This window comes from Brienomyrus brachyistius, unplaced genomic scaffold (genome assembly GCF_023856365.1).
Source record: "Brienomyrus brachyistius isolate T26 unplaced genomic scaffold, BBRACH_0.4 scaffold68, whole genome shotgun sequence".
Taxonomy (NCBI): Eukaryota; Metazoa; Chordata; class Actinopteri; order Osteoglossiformes; family Mormyridae; genus Brienomyrus; species Brienomyrus brachyistius.
In genome coordinates this window covers 461,462-481,010 of record NW_026042343.1, presented here as the reverse complement: position 1 = coordinate 481,010, position 19,549 = coordinate 461,462, and the positions used below count along the sequence as shown (strand labels likewise).

The 19,549-nt window shown below is 48.0% G+C and overlaps 1 protein-coding gene across 2 annotated transcripts in view; it reads right to left on the bottom strand.

Moving 5' to 3' along the window:
- Positions 1-1,081: 1,081 nt before the first annotated feature.
- The window catches only part of LOC125725528 (MICOS complex subunit mic25a-like), a 53,207-nt gene continuing 34,739 nt past the window's right edge, over positions 1,082-19,549 (bottom strand). For both annotated transcript variants that reach the window (XM_049002499.1, XM_049002501.1), the window contains 2 exons: positions 16,428-16,563; positions 1,082-1,459 (listed from right to left, as the gene is read on the bottom strand). In XM_049002499.1, the coding sequence (XP_048858456.1) occupies positions 1,436-1,459; positions 16,428-16,563 (160 nt within the window). In that variant the 3' untranslated portion in view covers positions 1,082-1,435. The remainder of the gene's footprint in view (positions 1,460-16,427; positions 16,564-19,549) is intronic.

Sequence of the window (19,549 nt, the reverse complement as noted above, 5' to 3'; positions counted from 1 at the left end):
GAGTTTTGCTCCTGCATTTTCGGTCAAACTTCTTTCGAGCTTTGGATCACAGACGGACGGCCTGACATTCTGCTGTAGGATTTCGCTTGATACGACTTGGGATTCATCGGTCCATTGATGATTGTAAGCCTTCCAGACCCTGAGGCAGTAACAGAACCTCACACCACTAAATTCCCCCCACTGTGCTTCACGGCTGTGGTTTTGGTGCGGCTACACTGCATCTTGTTTTTAGCTAAACACAATGAACATGTTTACAGCTTTAAGTACATCAAGTTAAACTTCCTAGGTCCTCGTTGGAAATTGCAAACGGAACGCTGCTTGAAGCCAGAACCTCTGCAACCCAGACCTCAGAATTCAAGAAGGCTGCACCCTTCATTAACAGAAATGAAAGCTGTAGTTTTATAGCTTATTACCATTTATATCAACTGATACTGCTATCAACTGATACTGCTAACGATGGCTAATAATGATCCTGGCTAGAACTGGGGTTTGTTTCAGAAAGCAGGATTTATTGTTTAGATGGATAACTTGTTGGATTTAAGTTGGCCTATGCTAAATGTAATTGACGGAAGACAAAGGCCATTTAAACCGGGGTACTTTAAATCTGACAAGTTATCCAGCTAAGCAAGAAATCTTGCTGTTAGGAACAAGTCCCCAGTATTGCTAAATGGCTTTTCGACTTGATGTACCAGACTGCGGTTTGACCTTTTCAATCTCCCTTGAGCTTTAATAATTCTTCTATTTCTAAAACCCCTAAAATTAAGCCATAGAAAACATTACAGGCAGCTGCTTTGTAGAGGAGGTTACCAACATCGCCTGGTATTATATGCTGCCAGACAAGCAGAACTCACACCTGAACTGATTGGAACACCTGACTCCAATTACCCTCTTTTCAAGAGGCAATCACCCTAGATGCTCATATAAGCTTTCCATCAATGATCTTAAGAGTTTAAACCATTTGTTCAATAAGGACAGGGCAATATAAAATGCTGTGCATTCGTTAGATTTACATATTATTATGACTAAGATCAGATCACATTTCGGGAGCCATTCACACAGAAATCCAGATAATTGCACGGTGTTTTCTTACAACTATAGTTTAATTATATCGCAAATATACACGATCCATAGGGGTGATGTGTCCAGCATTCCTGAGTCGGCTAATAAAATTCAGGCCTCACACACCAATGACGATAACCACAAAAAAAAGGAAAGAAAAAAGAACCGTCTTCAGCCCGCTTTCTTAAGGACTGGAGGGATTTATTAAAGCCTGATCGATGGAGCAGAGCAGATTTAAAATAAATCATGATAATACAATCCAGTGTCAAAAAAACCCCACGGTGAGAGAAGGCATGCTTTCGGCAGCACGGCTTCCGGCCGTGACGAGAGGCCGCCGCCGGCTCTGGGGACACAGACGAGGCCTGAGCTCTCAGCTTCATCCGCGATTCGCCAGCAGGTTCTGGGGGGGAAAAAAAGAGGCAGGGAGAGAAAGCAGAAGAGTCATTATCTTGGTGCCCCTGGCTAGAGAGGAGCCATCACCACCGGGCTGCTTTCTGCCTCGACGGTCACAACAATCTCCACAAAAAAAAAAAAAAAAAAAAAAAAAAACGCTGATCCCGATTGGTGCCCAAGGCGAACCGAACGATGGTGACAAAAGCAGCTTTTGGGAAACAAGTCAGCGGCAAGAAATATGGTGCAAAAAAATATGAAAGGAAAAAAAACTGCAGGGGGAACATTAAAGTTATAATTGCATTTAGAGTTTGTGGCACACGACTCCGGGTCGGAGATAAAGCCACATGTTCTGGAGGGGGGCATTTCTGTAAATAAGGACTGTGTCACTGCCGCGCGGCTCAGGAACCGATGGGAATATTCGGGTCTGGATTAGAGGTTAATGGGATTGGATTAAAATTAATTGTGAAACTTGCTCCGAGCGGCATAGGGAGGGGGGAATGCAGACTTTATTTGGAGACAGGAGCGGAGGTGGGATTAACCAGCCGATGAGGAGGAGGTGGGGGGTCAGGAACCAAGATTCGGTCGCATTTTTGGGGGAAAAAAAAACAAACAACTGTGTCTTATTTGACTGCTAACGAGGGGCAGGACTGGGTGTGTTTCTTACCTGGCTTTGCCATGGACCAGGATCCTCGCTACCCACTTCTTACACTAACATAAATACTTCATTTTATTAATTTTAAGTCGAATTCAACCCACCGGTGGTTGACCTAACACATGCACATTCACCACAACACCATCGGGGGGCGGCGTCTGGCTCAGCAGCTTAGGATTCGGATCGGAAGGTCATCAGTTTGAATCCCAGGGCTGACAAGGCAGTGCGACCCAATTCGTTCCAGGGGTGCAGGAAGCCGGCCGGACCAGCGTCTCATGAAGAGCAAGACGGGACTGGCAACAAGACAGCCCCTCTGGGGATGAATCTCCATTGTATTCTGTCAGCTGTTCCAGTGACACGTCATGCACGTGCGCATGGAAAAGCTCAGAACTTTCCTGTTTAATGAACATTTCTCTCCCTGTATCGCTTGATTATTTTCTTCTCCTTGTAAAATGACCTTTGGTTTGTGAAAGGTGATACATAAAAGTAAAATTATTATTATTGTTATTATTACTATTATTATTATTTATAGAACGTCCTCACAGTCTGCACTTCTGAAGGCCCACCCTGACTCCAGAGCTCAGATCAAGCGGACCTGTAGCTTATGACCAACAGTCCTCCTATCGTGACAGGCCTCAACACCACACCCTAACGGTGTGTTTAACAGAAACACCTTTGTGGGAAGGGCCACACACACACACACACGCCACGGCTGCGCTGATATTCAGCCGAAACAAGGTCGATGCCACAGCAGACTCAGCGCGGCTGTTTGAGAAAATCGATCCGGCGCCACTGGCCCAGTGGGGACAGCGACTGCGGACCTGAGGAGATGAATAAAATGTTTTATGGAAGGCTTTCCAGCTGCCTCTTAAATGACCAATTAGACAAAGGTTATAATGGAGCACGTGTCAAAAAACAGCAGCACGTCACCAGCTGATGTTACCGGGCGACGGACCGAGCAGAGCGTTAACGGCATTGTTAGCAAGCTCATATTTTCTTTCAGGGTCTTTTTCATCATCATACCCCCCCCTCCCCCCCCAGCATCAAAGAACAATCCTGTGGGCCATATTTCAGAACTTTTCTATAACAGTGAGGAGTGAATTGCCGCAGTGGAAAAAGGCTCATTATGGAGGCGGGGCCTCCTGTGAACTTCAGAGCCAATCGGAAGTCGGTATCACATTAGCGCGCCTGCCGAACAGGTGTGGCTGACATGCTAACAAATAGCACCCCTGTCCCAGAGCTGCAGGGGAACAGAGTCATCCACAAGTAGCAGATAACAGGTAAGGGATTAGACTTCTACCCAGAAGGTCATGCCCCCGTGATACATCATACCGTTGTACCTCTGGGGAGGAGACTTAACCTGTACTGCCTGTCCACCTTTCTACTGGCATACAGCATACAGCACTGTGCCTGTTTGTTCTAGGAGAGAATCCGGGCAGCATCACTGACCTCCGGCATGGAGGAGGAATCAGCTGGAGGCGCCCATCTGCAGGCTTAACGAGCGTTTCGGCGCCCCCACACTGTGTGGAGGACAAAGAGCCTGCATCAGCTCAGACACGGAGCTCGATCGCTTCGTATCTCTATCTGGCACCCAGTGGAGGGCCTTGGCTCACTGAGGATCACGATGTGGTTAAGACATCTGACAGACCAAGTCCCCCACCCCGCACACACTATTTATTGAGGGGAATAGCGGCATGGTCCCACGAGGATGCTGCACACAGGGCATCCCTCCCTCCCCTCCCCAGCCACCCCCTGTACCAGAGCTGCTCATTCACTGTAACGCTGTAGTGGGGGGGTGGATGCTACAGAAAGATCTGGAACAGCTCTGATCTACCGACTCAGCATGGCACTGGGAGGATCCCTAGCGAGCAGGCCGACTCTACCCCCCCCCGCAGTGGGGTGTGTAAAGCTACATAGTTCACCTGAATACGTGAGAGTCATACTGCACATGGAATTTACACGATAGACACTCACACACATGCACACGCACACACACACACGCACACACACACACACACACACACACACACACACACACAGACTCGTGAGACTCGTAGAGTCGTACACGGAGATGCCCCCCCCACACTCTCAGTCCCCTCACTGCACACCCAGCACTGGCAGCTGCCGACTCAGGCCCACCATGCGCCTCACACTCGCCCGCCCTACGCCACGGCCCAGCCCGTGTGCTCCTGCGTGCCGGATGGGCCCATCGAGGGCCGTGCTGGACCTCTGGACGTCTCGCAGACCAGCAGTCTGACAGGAGAGAGTGCGGTTGCTGCGGCAACCAAGGCCCCGTTACAGGCTATACTGGCTGTCTGCACAAATGAAATAAATATTTTATCAAGGCCCGGCGGCAAACTTCCAATTACTCTGCCGTCAATGGAGAGCAGAGCTGACAGGCCCGTCAACCAAGGACTCCCTGTTCATTAGCGGCCTATATGGTCACACACACACACGTACACACACACACACGCACACACACCAACACCATATCTGTCTAAACAGCTGCATAAACACTAACAAGCCTAGCCCCCGGTGTTGCTAAATAAGAAATGAGAAAAAACAGGACATTTCTTCCATATTAATCATTTCAATACCCTTCCTTTTGGAATACAGCATTGTAGAGGAGGGAAAAACACACACCACACAGACGCACATCCGAGAGAAAACGTGAGGTGCGGTTGGTTGTGTAAAAGGCCACCCCCCCCCCCCCCCCCGGAAAGCGGCGGCGCGATTAACATGCGTGCGGCCGCTTCGGCTACGGCGCTGGGAGTTGGCATCGCGGCGGCCCTCTTCAAGGTGAGAGAATGAACGATGAAGGAATTAGGAGGCAGGGTGACTTTGAGGAGACGCAATGGGCCGCGGGCCAGGAGCGACCTGCAGGGCCAGGGGCCTGCAGGAGACGGAGGATTAGGGCGGCCCGGTACCGAAAGACCAGCCGTCTGAGAGCCGCCCTGCCAACGAGGCGCTGAGAGGGAAGGCTGCAACCGCTCCGCCTCGACTAGGCGATGACGGCGCCACCTGATGGATACAGGAATCTGTCCTCCGGGTGAAGACCGGGCAACAAAAGGTCCATGGGGCAGGGTGTGTGCCTCGAGAGGCCAAGGCAAGAACCTGACAAGAACCGTGGCTACAGAGGACACCGCCCAGGGGCATCATCCCCCCACTACGGAGGATGGAGGCATTTATTGCCCAGGGTCTGGATGAGAGTTCCAGCAGAGCCTGAGCCCAAGCCTCGAGGGAGCAGAGACAGAGATGTGGATAGGGAGCAGCATGTGTCCGCAATGACGCCCTAAACAGAGGACACACACCTATTAAAACCCATAAACACCAAAACATCCATCCATATTTAAATCCATAGCCATCATCCATCCATCCATCCATCCTCTTTATCCACTTGCCTCTACAGGGTTACAGGAAGCCTATCCATGAGGCTATATGCACAAGACATGGAAGAACCCAGGATGGGGCACCAGCCCATCGCAGGCACCAAAATATATTAATCATGAAAAGTACCTGAAATGTAACAAAGACATTGCACAGTTTGGAATATCGCACACGTCACACTCCTATTTTCTAACTTTAGTCTAGGATCAGGAAAAAAATATGGGGCTTTAACTTAAAGAGGAGGGTGCATTCACTTAATGCTGCAGCACAATCGCTGGATTACTGAAAATGCACCTTGCAGAAGGCAGTCGATGGAGTGCGCTGGGGGAGGGGGGGGGGGGGGGGGGGGCGGCATGGCAGGTAAAGGGGGAGGGTGTGAGCTGAGCCACATCCAGGAACAGAGAGCAGCCGTTAGACACAATTACCTGACGTGGCGAGTCGATGTCAGAGCGGTGAGTGGGGAGAATAGAGCGTTTAATACGGCGGGTGCAAATTGGAGACAAACGGGGAGGAAAAGAAATGGGGGGGGGGGGGGGGGGAATCTTTAAAGCGTCAAACGGACAGCTACTTAACCGAGAAGTGAAATATGGATCGCGAATCTGCGGGCAGAACTCCATTAAAAGCGATGTGCTTGGGCAGCAGTGGCGGACAGGAAATCGTTGGCGCGCTCCGGCCCGGCGTGCCGCCACACTTCCTCTGAGTGACGCGCCGTTGGGTCCCGAGCCGAGCATCTCGCCGGTAAACACACTGGGCGGCTTTGTCCCCTTCGCTTTACGGGGACACTGCCACCTGACTCGGCACGGGAGGATGGGGAGTTCGGCACGTGGGACCCTCGCCGGCGACATGGTGGAAGCCCACTTAAAAAGCACGACTTCCTCTCTGCCGAATCCACAGATCAGCGTTTCGTTGTGAGGACGAGGCCGATGCGGCACTGCCTTGGGTGTGAAAAAGTGCATTAGCGGTGTCAGGTCATAAAAACACACAACGCAAAATTGAACAAGACCGCTCAGCAGTGAAATCCACTCTAATCTACCACGCCAGCAATCCCAGCGAAACACCGCAGGCTCCATTTGCCCAGGTACTCCCCACTCACACGGCAGAAATATTTTATATACATATTACTGCAGTCTTTTCATTAGTGTGGAGCTGTCAGTGCGTTGATGGAAGGATCCTGCTGGCTGAATACTGACGTGTTAGCACTCCATCCACCACAGCATGCTGTCATTACAAATCTAATCGAATGAGTAATTACTGGCCCCTTAAACGGCTGTGGATAATATCCCAGTGATGGTCATCACTGCTTTAATAAGAAATCCACTGTGGTACCAAGTAGGAAAAAGAAGAGTGTCACACCAAACAATCGCCGACTGTTTCCCCTGCTTCTCATGTCATTATTCATAGCTGCACAACATCTGAGATGGTCACTGCAGGTCACCCATCACACAGACCAGAGGTCCGCTGACTTTTTAACCCAACGCCACCATCACATTCTGCTGCTCAGTGACTCTTTTTACGGGTGTCAAACCGGAAAATGTCTTATAGCTACTTGTGTTGCATCTGTACACTGCATCTGAATTCCTGGGCCCTGCCTTCAGCTGTGTGGATTCATACTTTGGCTGTTGTGGTGTTTCTTTATGTCGATGTGTCCGATCTGTACTTTACAGGGACTCACACAGAGAAATGCTGACGACAGCTCCGGTTAATTCGGTTAATATGCCTCTTTCGGGACGTTCCTCAACTTTGCGAAGTTCATCGTTTTCTGCAGCAAAGCTGAGCCACGAAACACAATCTGGTCTGGATGCGCCAAATCATAGCCGGAACTTTCCTGCTCATTAACGAACCAAATACTTACAAGGCGGGAGAATAGTCCTTTTTTGTAAAATTCTCAAATATCACGTAATCGGAGTCACTTAACGTTGCGGCAGCCTGAATGCAATGATGTTCTTTCTTTGTCCTTTGTGTCTTGCACCCCCCTTTGTTATTAAAATGTTAGCCGGATCCATGCTTTCTCTGGATTGTCATTCTTTCTGGTATTTATGCCATTTCAGTACCAAGGACAGAGCACCTCCTAAAAGGCCCATTTAAGGAACCCAGCATGAAACAGACCACACAATTCATTACAATGGGCTGAGATCTGTTACTTCCACACATCATTAATTATAAACAGGGCAATGTCATTTAAAACGAGAATAGGAGGCATGCAGCCAAATACATTTTGACCAATTACCCAGATTCACAAATGTTCACAAAAGCCAGCAATGCAAATGTTAGGAAACACAGCAGCGCAAAACAACATGGCTAAACCACTGCACCACCTGGGACTGATTTCCATAAAGACTCAGATTCCAGTGACTACCGGCCTGTGACCAAATGTGACCAAGGCCAGTCCTTCCTGACTGACTGCTGTGTGTAAGTGGACCATGCAACCCAGTGGTTGGCCACATCATGCATATTTAATGGATGCAGCAAACAGCCCCTTAGAATCACTGCACTTCATTACCTCAGCATTCCAGTATAAAAGGATAACAATTACTTTGGATAAACATGGCTGCTAGTAAAACAACAGAACGAACAGTAAGTGTGCATTGCAGGTGTCAGGAATATGCTTAACTTGGAAAGTCGGGCGATGAGGTCAATCTGTACCATCCAGGTACACATCGGGGATAAAGGACCCCGGGCAGGTGTGTCGGGTATAAAGGGCCCCGTGCAGGTGTGTCGGGTATAAAGGGCCCCGGGTAGGTGTGTCGGGTATAAAGGGCCCCGGGCAGGTGTGCCGGGTATAAAGGGCCCTGGGCAGGTGTGCCGGGTATAAAGGGCCCCGGGTAGGTGTGTCGGGTATAAAGGGCCCCGGGTAGGTGTGTCGGGTATAAAGGGCCCCGGGCAGGTGTGTCAGGTATAAAGGGCCCCGGGCAGGTGTGTCGGGTATAAAGAATTCAGGTATACCAGACTAAATAGTTCAGGTGCAAGTCAGGTCTAAAGAGTCCAGGATTGCATAGGCAGTCAAAAAAATGATTGCTTAATTTTCTTTAAGCAAATTTTTATTTTGGTGTAAAACTATATTATGTCTGACGAAGTTTGTCAGCTCAGTCATTTTAAAACCTCTCCTGAAGTCACCCTAGACTAAACATCTAACATACATGCATTCATTTTTTACTCAACCACTATCCCACCTTGTTTGGCTCATCAATACCTCATTGAGATATTTAATTATTTAAGTTCATTATGATAGAGAAATTTCACATGGAATGGCTGAGGTGCCCCTGAGAAGAGGTTTGGGAACTTTTTAGGGAAAGGAAGAAATTCTTTTTCTGTAAATTTAAACGTGTTTTAAAGTTAAATTGTGATTTTTTTTTTATGAGCAAACGCATACTTAGAGTAATACAGTGAGCCGTCATGCATTCGCGCTTTGTGATTCGCGGATTCACAGATCCGCTAATTTTTCACTGGAACCAAACTTATTTGCATCCACGTTTTTTTTCCCGCGCATCTGCGAAATCTACAGAAGTGTTTATGCTTCATTTTCGTAGTAATTTATCAGTTTTCATGCCTTTAAGTGTAAAATTGGTAAGAACATTAGTTAATGAAGATTCTACTGTGTTTTGGGGGGAAGCTGAAGACATACAATACAAATCAGTTAAAAACTCCCTTACAAAACCTGGCTGTCTTATGGAAACATTGCTTTTTATGTACATACTGTACCTTAACTTTACAAGATGCAAATCCCATTCGCAAAGTTTATTCCCTTTGGAAAGCTAATGTTTACATAAATATTAGAAAATAGTTAATTTATTATTTTGTATTGGTAAGTACATGTTAATGTAAATTCAAACCCAAATGCTCCCACGAACCCCACCTTAAGAGGGAGATTGAGGAGCTGTAACTCCTCATGTACGCTATGCAGTCATTCCCATATTTTCACCATACTGCACAGCTAATTCATAACTGTCATTATCTTAAATAAATATTCATCATTGGTGAGTACCGATACTACTGTTTTTTATTAAATATTTTTCATGTGTGCATCTATTTTTGTTCTCTCTCTTTTTCATGGTTAGCGCACACATAGTATTTGTACAAATTTCGGTATGTGTTTACGTAATTTTTAATTGATTGAATACCTGCACCCTGTACGTACAGTACGGTTCCTTTACGTATTTTTTTGAATTGTACGTTGGTTACGTATATGACTTCTCTCAATAAGTTTACAGTCCCGTTCATTTACTCGTTTTACCTTACCGTGAATGCAAAACAAAATGGCAGCCAATTCCGTGTTCTATGAATTAGTAGGGGTAACATTAGTATACTGTACTGTAAATGTGCTAGTGTAACAAATATCCGTTAGGCGATACTGTACTCTATTTTTACATCAAACATTTGTTTTTTTTAAAGGTAATGTATTTAAACTAACTTTTAAATGAAATTAAAATGTTTTGGGAGCATGACTGGGGTCATATTTAGGGTTTAAACTATAGAAATAAGCACATATTACCATTTTTAGTGACAACCAAACATCCACGAATCCTCCTCATTCGCGACGGGTTCTGGGACCTGACGTTGCGAATGTCCGAGGTCTGGCTGTACACCGACAAACATTTTATTTAACTGCCTGAAACTGTATGTCAGGTCTAATGAATCCAGGTTTGTGTCAGGTGCAGCCTCAGTAAAGTCTTTTGCAGTGTGCAGGTGAAGAAACAGAGAGAGACTCAGGAAGGTCTCCACTGCGGTGCTATTCACTGCAGCCGCCCCATTTCTAGTTCTTGTCCACTGAGAGTAAAATCGTTAAACCCTCACTTGATATCCCCACCTGCCATTATCTGCAGCACATGGGGGGGGGGCGCCTTTTCAAACACAGCATGGCGGAAGCTCCTCAGCAGGAGCAGGTCCAGAGCTCCTGGATATATCGTGTCTCCGGCTGATGGACCCCATTGGGAAGGTTTACCATCGAGACACGTGGTTTGATACCACATTGGGTATCAAGGATCCCACCAACCAGAAAAGAGACTTTTGTGTGGTACTGATGAAGGGTAAATTGTGCAGAGAACGGGGGCTATGCTCATTCACACCTGGAAAAGCCTGGAGCATGATGGGGCCAATCCAGGGATGGAAACCAGGAAATACAGAGTCACATTAAGGATGGGCCAACTTTGTGGATCAAATCGAACCAAACAGCCTGCTTCAGGGCAAGAAGTTTCACCTCTCAACTAGGATTAGCTGCACAGTTTCAACACTAAACAGGAGAAGTCAGCATTCTCTATGAATTTTTATGTGGTGGTTTTGCATAGGCTAAATACATTAGCGGGAGCTTTCATCGCTGGGGCAGCAGGGGGAGTACTGGTTAAGGTAATGTTCTCGATGGCTGTCAGCTTGAGTCTCAGGAGAGGCTTTGCTGTTGGACCCTTCAGCAAATTACTTAGATGAGCAACTAAAAAAAGAAAAGGAAAGATTTAGGCACCTCTGAGCTAGAGCAGAATGACAAGAATCTCAGAGACCTTCCCTCACGGTGATTGGTCAATTTGTTGAAATCAGTCAGAAATCAGCTCCCCCGCCCCCTGAGGGGCTTTTCCCTCCCCTCACCTCTTCTGCAGCGTTCTACACCACCGACCGTGACAGATGCATCGAATCGCTCACAGACACCACGATCCACACATCTACATGGCCCTTCCCCAACATGTACTCCCCCCCCGCCACCAACCACTGGTGAGATGTACAAATGTGTGTGGAAAATGCCGGCATCCAACACAGATTTGTGCTGGACGGGTGTCAGCTCGTCACCCCCACCCTACAAGCACAGTAACCCTAAACATTTGCCCAACGCTGAGCAGGCCTGCAGCAACCACCCAGGGGACGCTGGCTAGTGAACAGCCACGAATCACAGCTCGCCAGCCCCTTTCCCAAACGCTCCACGATGGAACATAAATAATAAAGGCCTGGTCAGGTCAGGTCAATGGCTTGGGATTATTTTCGGAATAACAAGGGAGGGGAGCATAAGATCATACCCTAAATAATCCATGGACAACCATGAGATCATAAATTTGAGCTCATATTTCCAAACAAAGATAGAACGTGGGCTATCTACAGTCTCTCTCAAGATTCGGGCATCGCTGGGGAAGTACATTTCGAAATATGTAATACAGCAGAAAAACATTTTTTTTTTTTTTACACAATCTTTTTGCTTCCTTATAATTTGTAAGTACTACGAAGATTCCTGGTCTTTCAAATGGCCAGGTTCATAAACTTATAGGTCATGATATATATCAATTCACTAGGGGCCTAATCACATGAAGATGAACTCATTCTTCAGCTAGAGCAAAATGTGCATGCCAAAATAACCTTTTAATAAAAATACAGATTATTATTCACTATGTAGGGAATGTCTCTGTCAGATCCTTAGAACCCGGAGTGACTGTTTCTGTTCCTCTGACTGCAGTGACAAATTAAAATGTGAAATGCAGTTTTTCTGACATGCATGGGAGGTCAGAATTGCAAGTGGCACGGGCCCTGAATGCCAGAACTGCAAGTGATATGGGGCCCTGAACGCCAAAAGGGGTGTGGGCTCAGAGAACTTCAGGATATGGGCTCGTCTACCCCCCTCTCATAAACCTGAACTGTTCCCTGAGATACTCTATGTACTTCTCTCCTTCAAGGAGCACACTGCGTTTTCAAGCCAGTGTGGGAACTGCGTTTCTCTCTTTCGTGATTCAGCATGCATTCACCTCTGTTCCCCAGGATGTACGCACTCCTTCGGTGGCCCAATCCCCTGTGCTGCTCTGCGGCAAGTTTCTGCATTCTGTCAGTTGCTCTCGATATCTCTAAAACCGCCCCCATCGCCGTGACGACATTCCAGCAATCCAAGGGTTTGCCTAGGGGTTAAAGGTCAAGCAGGGGAAGACAGCTCACGAGTTCTGGTCCCCGTTTATTGGCTTGGTAAAGTTCAATAAACAGAAATACTCTCACATCCTATATGACGGAGAGATTTTTTTTATATTGCTTGCTGCATTCTAGTGAATCAAAGACCAAATTCGGAAAAAACGCCAGTCAAGTTAATGGCTTTGAACTAGTGCAAATGGAGGGATATGACACTCAACAGCCACAGCACGAACCTTGAAATCACCTCCAACCAAAAACAGCCTCCAACAATGTGCCGAACCGGCAGCCCACTGCGAGGGCCAGGGTTATGTCCACACCATTACCCCTCTCAACTGCTTTGTGATTGTTCTGGAACAAAGAGGCACCATCGCAGTGACGGCCATAGAATGTTACAGGGAGAAAAAGGCAGGCTGGGGGGTAAGTTTTAAACGCGATTTACCCCACACCCCACCCCACCTTCAGCAGCCTCACAAAAGGCATCTCCGCCTCAGTGGCGGCACCAAAAACATCCAGACTCCATCGTACCGTTGTCCAAAAAAACATGCAGCTCGTCCCCTTTTACCTCCCGTGTTACAGGGACCGAGGCCGCGGTGATTCTGTCAGGCCTCTGCGGGGGACCCTGGCATCACGACGCGGCGATGCCGAGCGCTGCAATCTGCAGGCGTGCTGAGAGACCACAGTGCGGTCAAGCTCACGCCAAGCAGCCGGAATGCAAATATACCAGCGAGCCAGAGCGCGAGGCGACACAGGGAGAGGCTGCAAATCCCATTAAATTACAGCGGCGACACAGTGCATCATCCTCCATCACAGGCAGAGGAATGGAGTGCCCATTCCGAATTAAAGAGCTTTGAAAGACTCCTTCAAAGCCGCAACAGAAACGTCCAGGGAAACATCCACTTTCCAGAGATGAATCACAGGAAAAGGATTTTTTAAAATTATTATTATAGAAATATTCTCGTCTGCCATAATTCATGATGACTAGATGGGCCGAAATGCCTTCTCTGATTGGAGGGAAGATGATTTACCTGCCAAAAATGTTTTTTGTTTTTTTTATAGCAGGCAAGTCAACCTGGAATTCATTGCCATGCCACCCATACACAAGTACGAGACGTCATTCCCATTCCAACAGGCACCACGGTGCAACACAGCATACAACTACAGGGGTAAAGTGCAGATTAACACATGACCGGGGGGGGCAAACACACAGCATATACATGAACAGAGTGAACATGATATATAGCAGCAGGAATGTAGCAGCAGGATATAAATATGGTATATTAACTATGTAACATGGATAGAATGGTGTAACTATCCGTACATTATAACAATATTGAATATAATCTTTCTGTAAATTAGATGCAGTTTGTAAACAAACAAATAGAAATCTATATCATTTCATCATTATCAAGGACCAATAATGATTATTATTATTATTATTATTAATAATAATAATACCACAGCTGAACTAATAAAAATGTATGCGGTTGTAGTTTTCAGAGACAGCCACACCTGTGTGCACGCGCACGCACACGCACACACACACACGCACACACACACACACGCACACGCACACACACACACACACACACGCACACATTGCTCAGACTTTCATCACCTCTCTGAAACTGCCTAGGCTGCCTGTACCATGCCACCATATACAACATCACTTCATTATTCTGACGCAGAAAGTGGGGCATTCCAACAGCAGGTGGCAGAGCGGTTAAGGGTGCGGCTGTCAGGAGGACCAGACGGTGACAGGATCTAACCGAAGGACCTCAGGGCCAGGCGTCAGGCGGGAGAATGACGGGGACGGGCTGGACGATAATCGAGCCTCGCGCGCATGACAATGAGAGGGGCGCGACCTCAGTGACAGGAAGGTCAGGAACGTATACGGCCAGGTCAACTGACCAGCTGCAGGCAGACGGGAGGGACCGGGCAGAACAAAGGGGCCCTACAGAACTGCGGAAAACGTCAGCCACCTGACGAGCGGAACAATGGGACACTACTCCCACCCCCGCAACCTTTTACAGACACTCTGAAGGGGTCTATCTGGAAGCTCCCCTTTTCAGACAAAGGACACGCCCCTTCACCAAAGTTGTGGAAAGGTCACCCAATCATCAGAGCTGGGAAAGGCGGCGGCACCAGGAGACCCCGCCTCCACTGTGGTAAATCCCTCCCACCGGGAGTCAGGCCGCCTCCCTTGGTTCTGATTTACTGTACGGCTGTGGACGTGACCCTCTTAGCTCCCTGCGGACTGTAGAGCGTGAGAGATGATCATTCCCACCAAAGCGGCTGCAGATAGAGGGTCGATCCAGCCAGACCGTGGGCCAGTCACACGCCGTAGCTCAGAGAGCAGCCTTGGCCTGCGCTCTGCACCGTGCTGGAGTTTGCTTAGCAACACTGGCCAAGTCACGCTTGACTAGACGCTATGTTACCGACTGAAGTCCATTTATAATATCCTGCCGCACCTGTATCTGCTTTTTTCTTGCTTATTGTTGCTTTATAACGGAGATAATAACAATGACAAAGAATAACAGCATTATAGCACAGCGAATGTGTCAGTCTTTGAACATATTCTCTAGGGTTACAAACACACCCACGTAAGATGCACCAAATAACACACGTTCAGTCACTCCTGCGATCTCCTGTCCCGCCAGAGGCGGACAGCCCATTTGTCAGCTTTCCTCTAGACATTTCCGCGCGAATCAGGCCTCCATCCACTCAAGCAACTCAAATAACTTCATAGACTCGTTTACTTTAGACTCCATACCCAGAAGATTTCGCTCCGCCAGACAGTTATCTTTGTGGCTGTATTTTTATCGTTATTATTACCGTGGTGATCCAGGGAGTGTCAGTAAAGCAGCAACGAGCCTCACATCCTTCCCTGTCATGTCGGAGACGGCGCCCACTACAGCCTCCTCTGATGAAAATGCTTTTCATTATTATTACGAGTACTATTAAGCACCAGGGATTTCCGAATTGACGCTCACAGCTTTGTCATGCCTTTGTCGTACCAGCAGGCACCCAGACTTGGGGGGGGGGGGGGGGGGTCTCCTTTCTCCACTCCTCCACACCTGACGCTCCTCTTATGGACCTTGTTAAAGCGTTTGCGCCTTCCAGGTGACAATGCCGATATGTGTTAATTTTTCGGAATGCGGTGTGACGCCTTAACTTAACAGGGGTTATGGGTATCAAAGTGGGGCGCTGGCAGCCCGGAGTGGGATTCGGGACACGCTGAGCGCTATTGACGGCCGAGCCAGACGAGACGATACCTTTAATGGACTCGGGAGTCTGAGATGAGACAGAGATGGATCGGCTCGCTCTGAGTCAGCTCTTTATCCAGAGAGGACGCGGCGAGGTGGGGCGGGGGTGGAGTGGAGTGGAGGGCTCCCGTTCCCCCCTTCAGTTCCGCTCCACAGACAGCTGGGTCAGGTTTACGGGAGGGTAGGGGGTGGAGAGCGGAGGGTAGGCTTCTGTTCTTAATAAAAGCCGCTGCTGGCTCCGTCCTGCACTCCACAACATCAAAGCTAACGGATCCCTTATTTCTAAATTAAATTTACATTTTTTTTTGGTATTGTGCTTTTAAACATGACGACCCCCCCCCCCCCCAGTGGTGCTTTTTATTACAAGCGCGGCACTTCAGTGCAGTGAAGCGATCCCAGACTAGCTGAACCAAATCGTAAGCATTACTTTAAATGTTATCGTTTAAACGAGTGGGTATTTTTAACAAGGCATATACATCGCAACAGCTTGTCTTTACACACAGCATACGCCCGGAAAATGGCAAGTAATTCCTCGATAAACAGTAAGTGCGGGGGGAAAAAAACAGAATGGCTCACTGGGAACTTCACCATTTCACAGTGGCTTGCGGTCAAAGCCGACAGCCAGTCACCTCAGATGAAGAGAGAATCATCGCTGCAGATTCACCTTCATCAGCAGATGGCAAAGATGGACAGTGTGGTCATCTTTAAAGGGCCCTGAATGCCCCGCCCCCCTACACACACAGTATTCCCATAAAACGCCCCTTTCAGCCATCCCTGGGTGTCCCTGGTCCCGAGGGAGTCCCTACCTTCTTGGCAGCGTTGACACACAGCATGTACTCCTTGGCCAGACCGGAGCAGCTCAGAGTCTGCTCTCTGTTGTCCCGGTAACAGTCGAGGATCTGGGCTTGCAGGCTGCTGCAGACTGGTGCCGTGCTCCTGGGCCTGGGGGGGGAGAGGGGGTACAGACGGGCCGGTCGCAGGTCAGTACACACCTCTGTGCCGCAGAGAGATCCATTTACTGCTTCTTTGGGGGTGGGGGGGCACTACTGATGGCACACACCCAGATGCTTCACCAGTGACTACCCAAAAAAGACAACCACATGACTTACTGCCGCCAGTCTTTTGACAAGGCTCCATTTCGTACATCATCTCAGTGCTTCACCGAAAGAACAGAGCGTACAGCGTACATACACAATTACAAATTCAGATGACACCCAGTCCTGCGAGCACGATCCGTCAGCACCATCGGATGGTGCAGTGGTTAAGATCAGAGGATTCCAGAAAGGGCCAGGCTCTAGCAATCTCTGGAACAAGGTGTTCGACCTCCATTTAAAAATCCAGCTGTAAATATATTTTCATGAAACTTGATTTGGATACCAGCTCTAGTTTAATGGTAAATTACCGATAATGGCAAATATTTAGGTGCCCAAATATTTGGCTCTACCTATAATTTACCATTAAACTAGTGCTGGATAATTCTGCCAGTCCCATAATTTGAAGTGTGGCTTTAAAACAAATGATTACATTTGGCCCAGTGTGTTCAGCACAATGTCCTTCAGATCACTCATAAGCTCGGTGCCCAGACCCTGCCTGGGAGCTTCAGTATCGGCTGCTTTGTCATCAGAATTTTCAGCGCGATGGCGGGAGTCACCGCATGCATGTCCGAATGCAGACAGCTGGCTGCTCACTCGCTGGCCTGGGGGGTGGCCCTAGGGGGCGATCACGTAGCAGTCAGCGCACACTGCGCACCCCCCCCCCCAATCAGGGAACCACAAACAAGAGCAGCGCAATGCATGGAGTTATGCTACTTCAGAAACGCTTAGCTGCTGTGTTCTCATTGGCTTAAACCAGTAAGTCCCACCCACTGCAGGTCTTGAGTGCGGGTCCTTCACCCCGCTGATTCAGGAAGTGTCATCAATTTAAAACTGCACATTTGCCTAAACCTGTGGCAGCAGTGTTACCCCACCCTCACCCAAGTCGCTCCTGCCTGTTTTTTTTTTATTGAATCACATACTCATGCAAGATGGCACTTAGGTTAATGAGGCAAAACGCATGGGTCAAAGGCTTTGTGGCAGGTTTTAGCTCTCCGCTATCCCAACGCCAAAGGTCCAAGTCTCACAGCCGTGACAAAGGCTGCCGTGCCCGTTTCTGGTCAGATATTTATTGCGGTGTTAATTACCGCCATTTGTCCCATGAAAATTATGAACGTCGTCTTCAACTCGCTGGTTACCAAACGGCCCCAGCACCGGGTCACTTGTCAGATGCCTCTGTCGCCGAGCGGGTTGTCATTAGCAAGTGGCAGCTTTTACCCCCCCTCCCCCCCAACTTAGTAATTTATGCTACATTACACACCTAAATAGGAAACACATCCACTTTTGCAGCAGCACCATGGCAGAAGGCCAAAAGAGCCACCTGAGCCGGACCCATAATTCCTGGCCTTCGAACCCTGTAAACCGAGCGATTATGTATGTCCTGCCTGGTCAAACGCCCTCCCCAGGCCCTCAGCTGAATTACGGGGGAATGCGGAAGCGGCCAGATGCGTTACACTGAACTAACGGAAGAGAAAATATTCATTAATACAGCAGCCAGACGGTGATGTATGATGATGAATAACTCAGTGCACAGGCTGAGCGTAACCTTGGCAACCTTTCGGCACGGGTGTCAGCCTCGGCCCGTTAAGCCGACACGCGGACGTATCGGGCCCTCCAGCCCGCTCTGGGTGGCTCCAAAGTACCTCGGCGACGCCTCATAAGGCAGCCAGCTCAATGTACCTGGGCTGCTATTTAACGAAGGTTTCTAAGCACCGCTATCAGCTCATGCCCCTTGCAGCCACTTTGTATTAATTTTTCTGCCCCATGCAAACAGCGAATTCCCTGAGATAAGGCACACGCGCATCTCTCTGTTCCAGTCCTAGAGTGAACACCTTCTCTGGAGCTCTCAGATGCAGATGGTGCTCAAAACAGGCAGAAATGTGCATGAGGTAGTGGGTACTTCACACGTGAGGGTGCTGTGCCTCTGATTGGAAGGTCACTGGTTCAAATCCCACTATCAGCAATGATTTCATTGTCGGTTCCTTGAGTCGAGGCTCTTAACCCCTTATTGCACCAAGGACTGGCTAACCATGATTTCTCAAAGCATCTACTAAATAAATAAAACCTTTTTTCCAGAGTCCACAATGTTCGTAGAGATGTTGCATTACAAACATTGTGGACTCTGGAAAAAAGGTTTTATTTATTTATATTGCCCAAACTGCAAATACCTGAATATCTCAGGACTGCCCACCCGCCCAGGTGACCTCACAACTTAGCTGGCAATTTCGCTCCTCATCAAAATTAATTGAACGTGAAGTAATTAAATGCAACAGTTTCATTTTTTATTGCGTGCAGCAGCGGCCGCTTTAATTAAAGCGATTCAAGACTTCCGGCCCTTTCAATAAAGTCTTGTATCGTTTCGTTTCTTTTTCGTTATCTTGCTAAAGCGAATGGTATGAAAAAAGGGACGGGAGACGCACTTAGATCAACACATTTTTTGATCAAATGAGGAAGCCTATTGCGTTTAATTAACCCGGCAGTAAATGAATAAAGCGGGAGCATTCTTCACACAGGCGGATGAGAAACTCGCTTTTCATTTAAGGCAGATGAGAGGATGAGACACCCGATAGGAAAGGCGCTTTAATAACGGAGTGTGAAGCAGAAAATTGGTTCGCCGCTGCACTGCGCTTCTTTGAGCCAAATTGGAGGTGAGGTCTTATTAAAAACATTAGCTGAGCCCCGTTACAAATTAACTTTGTGGAAAGAAATAATATATATATATATATAAGTCGCTGTGATGCCGGTTCCTGGTATGCACCGCCAAGTAAATATAACAGCGCAACGCCGCATAGATTAACGCAGATATGCGCGTTACTTTTAATAGGAGATAAAACTAT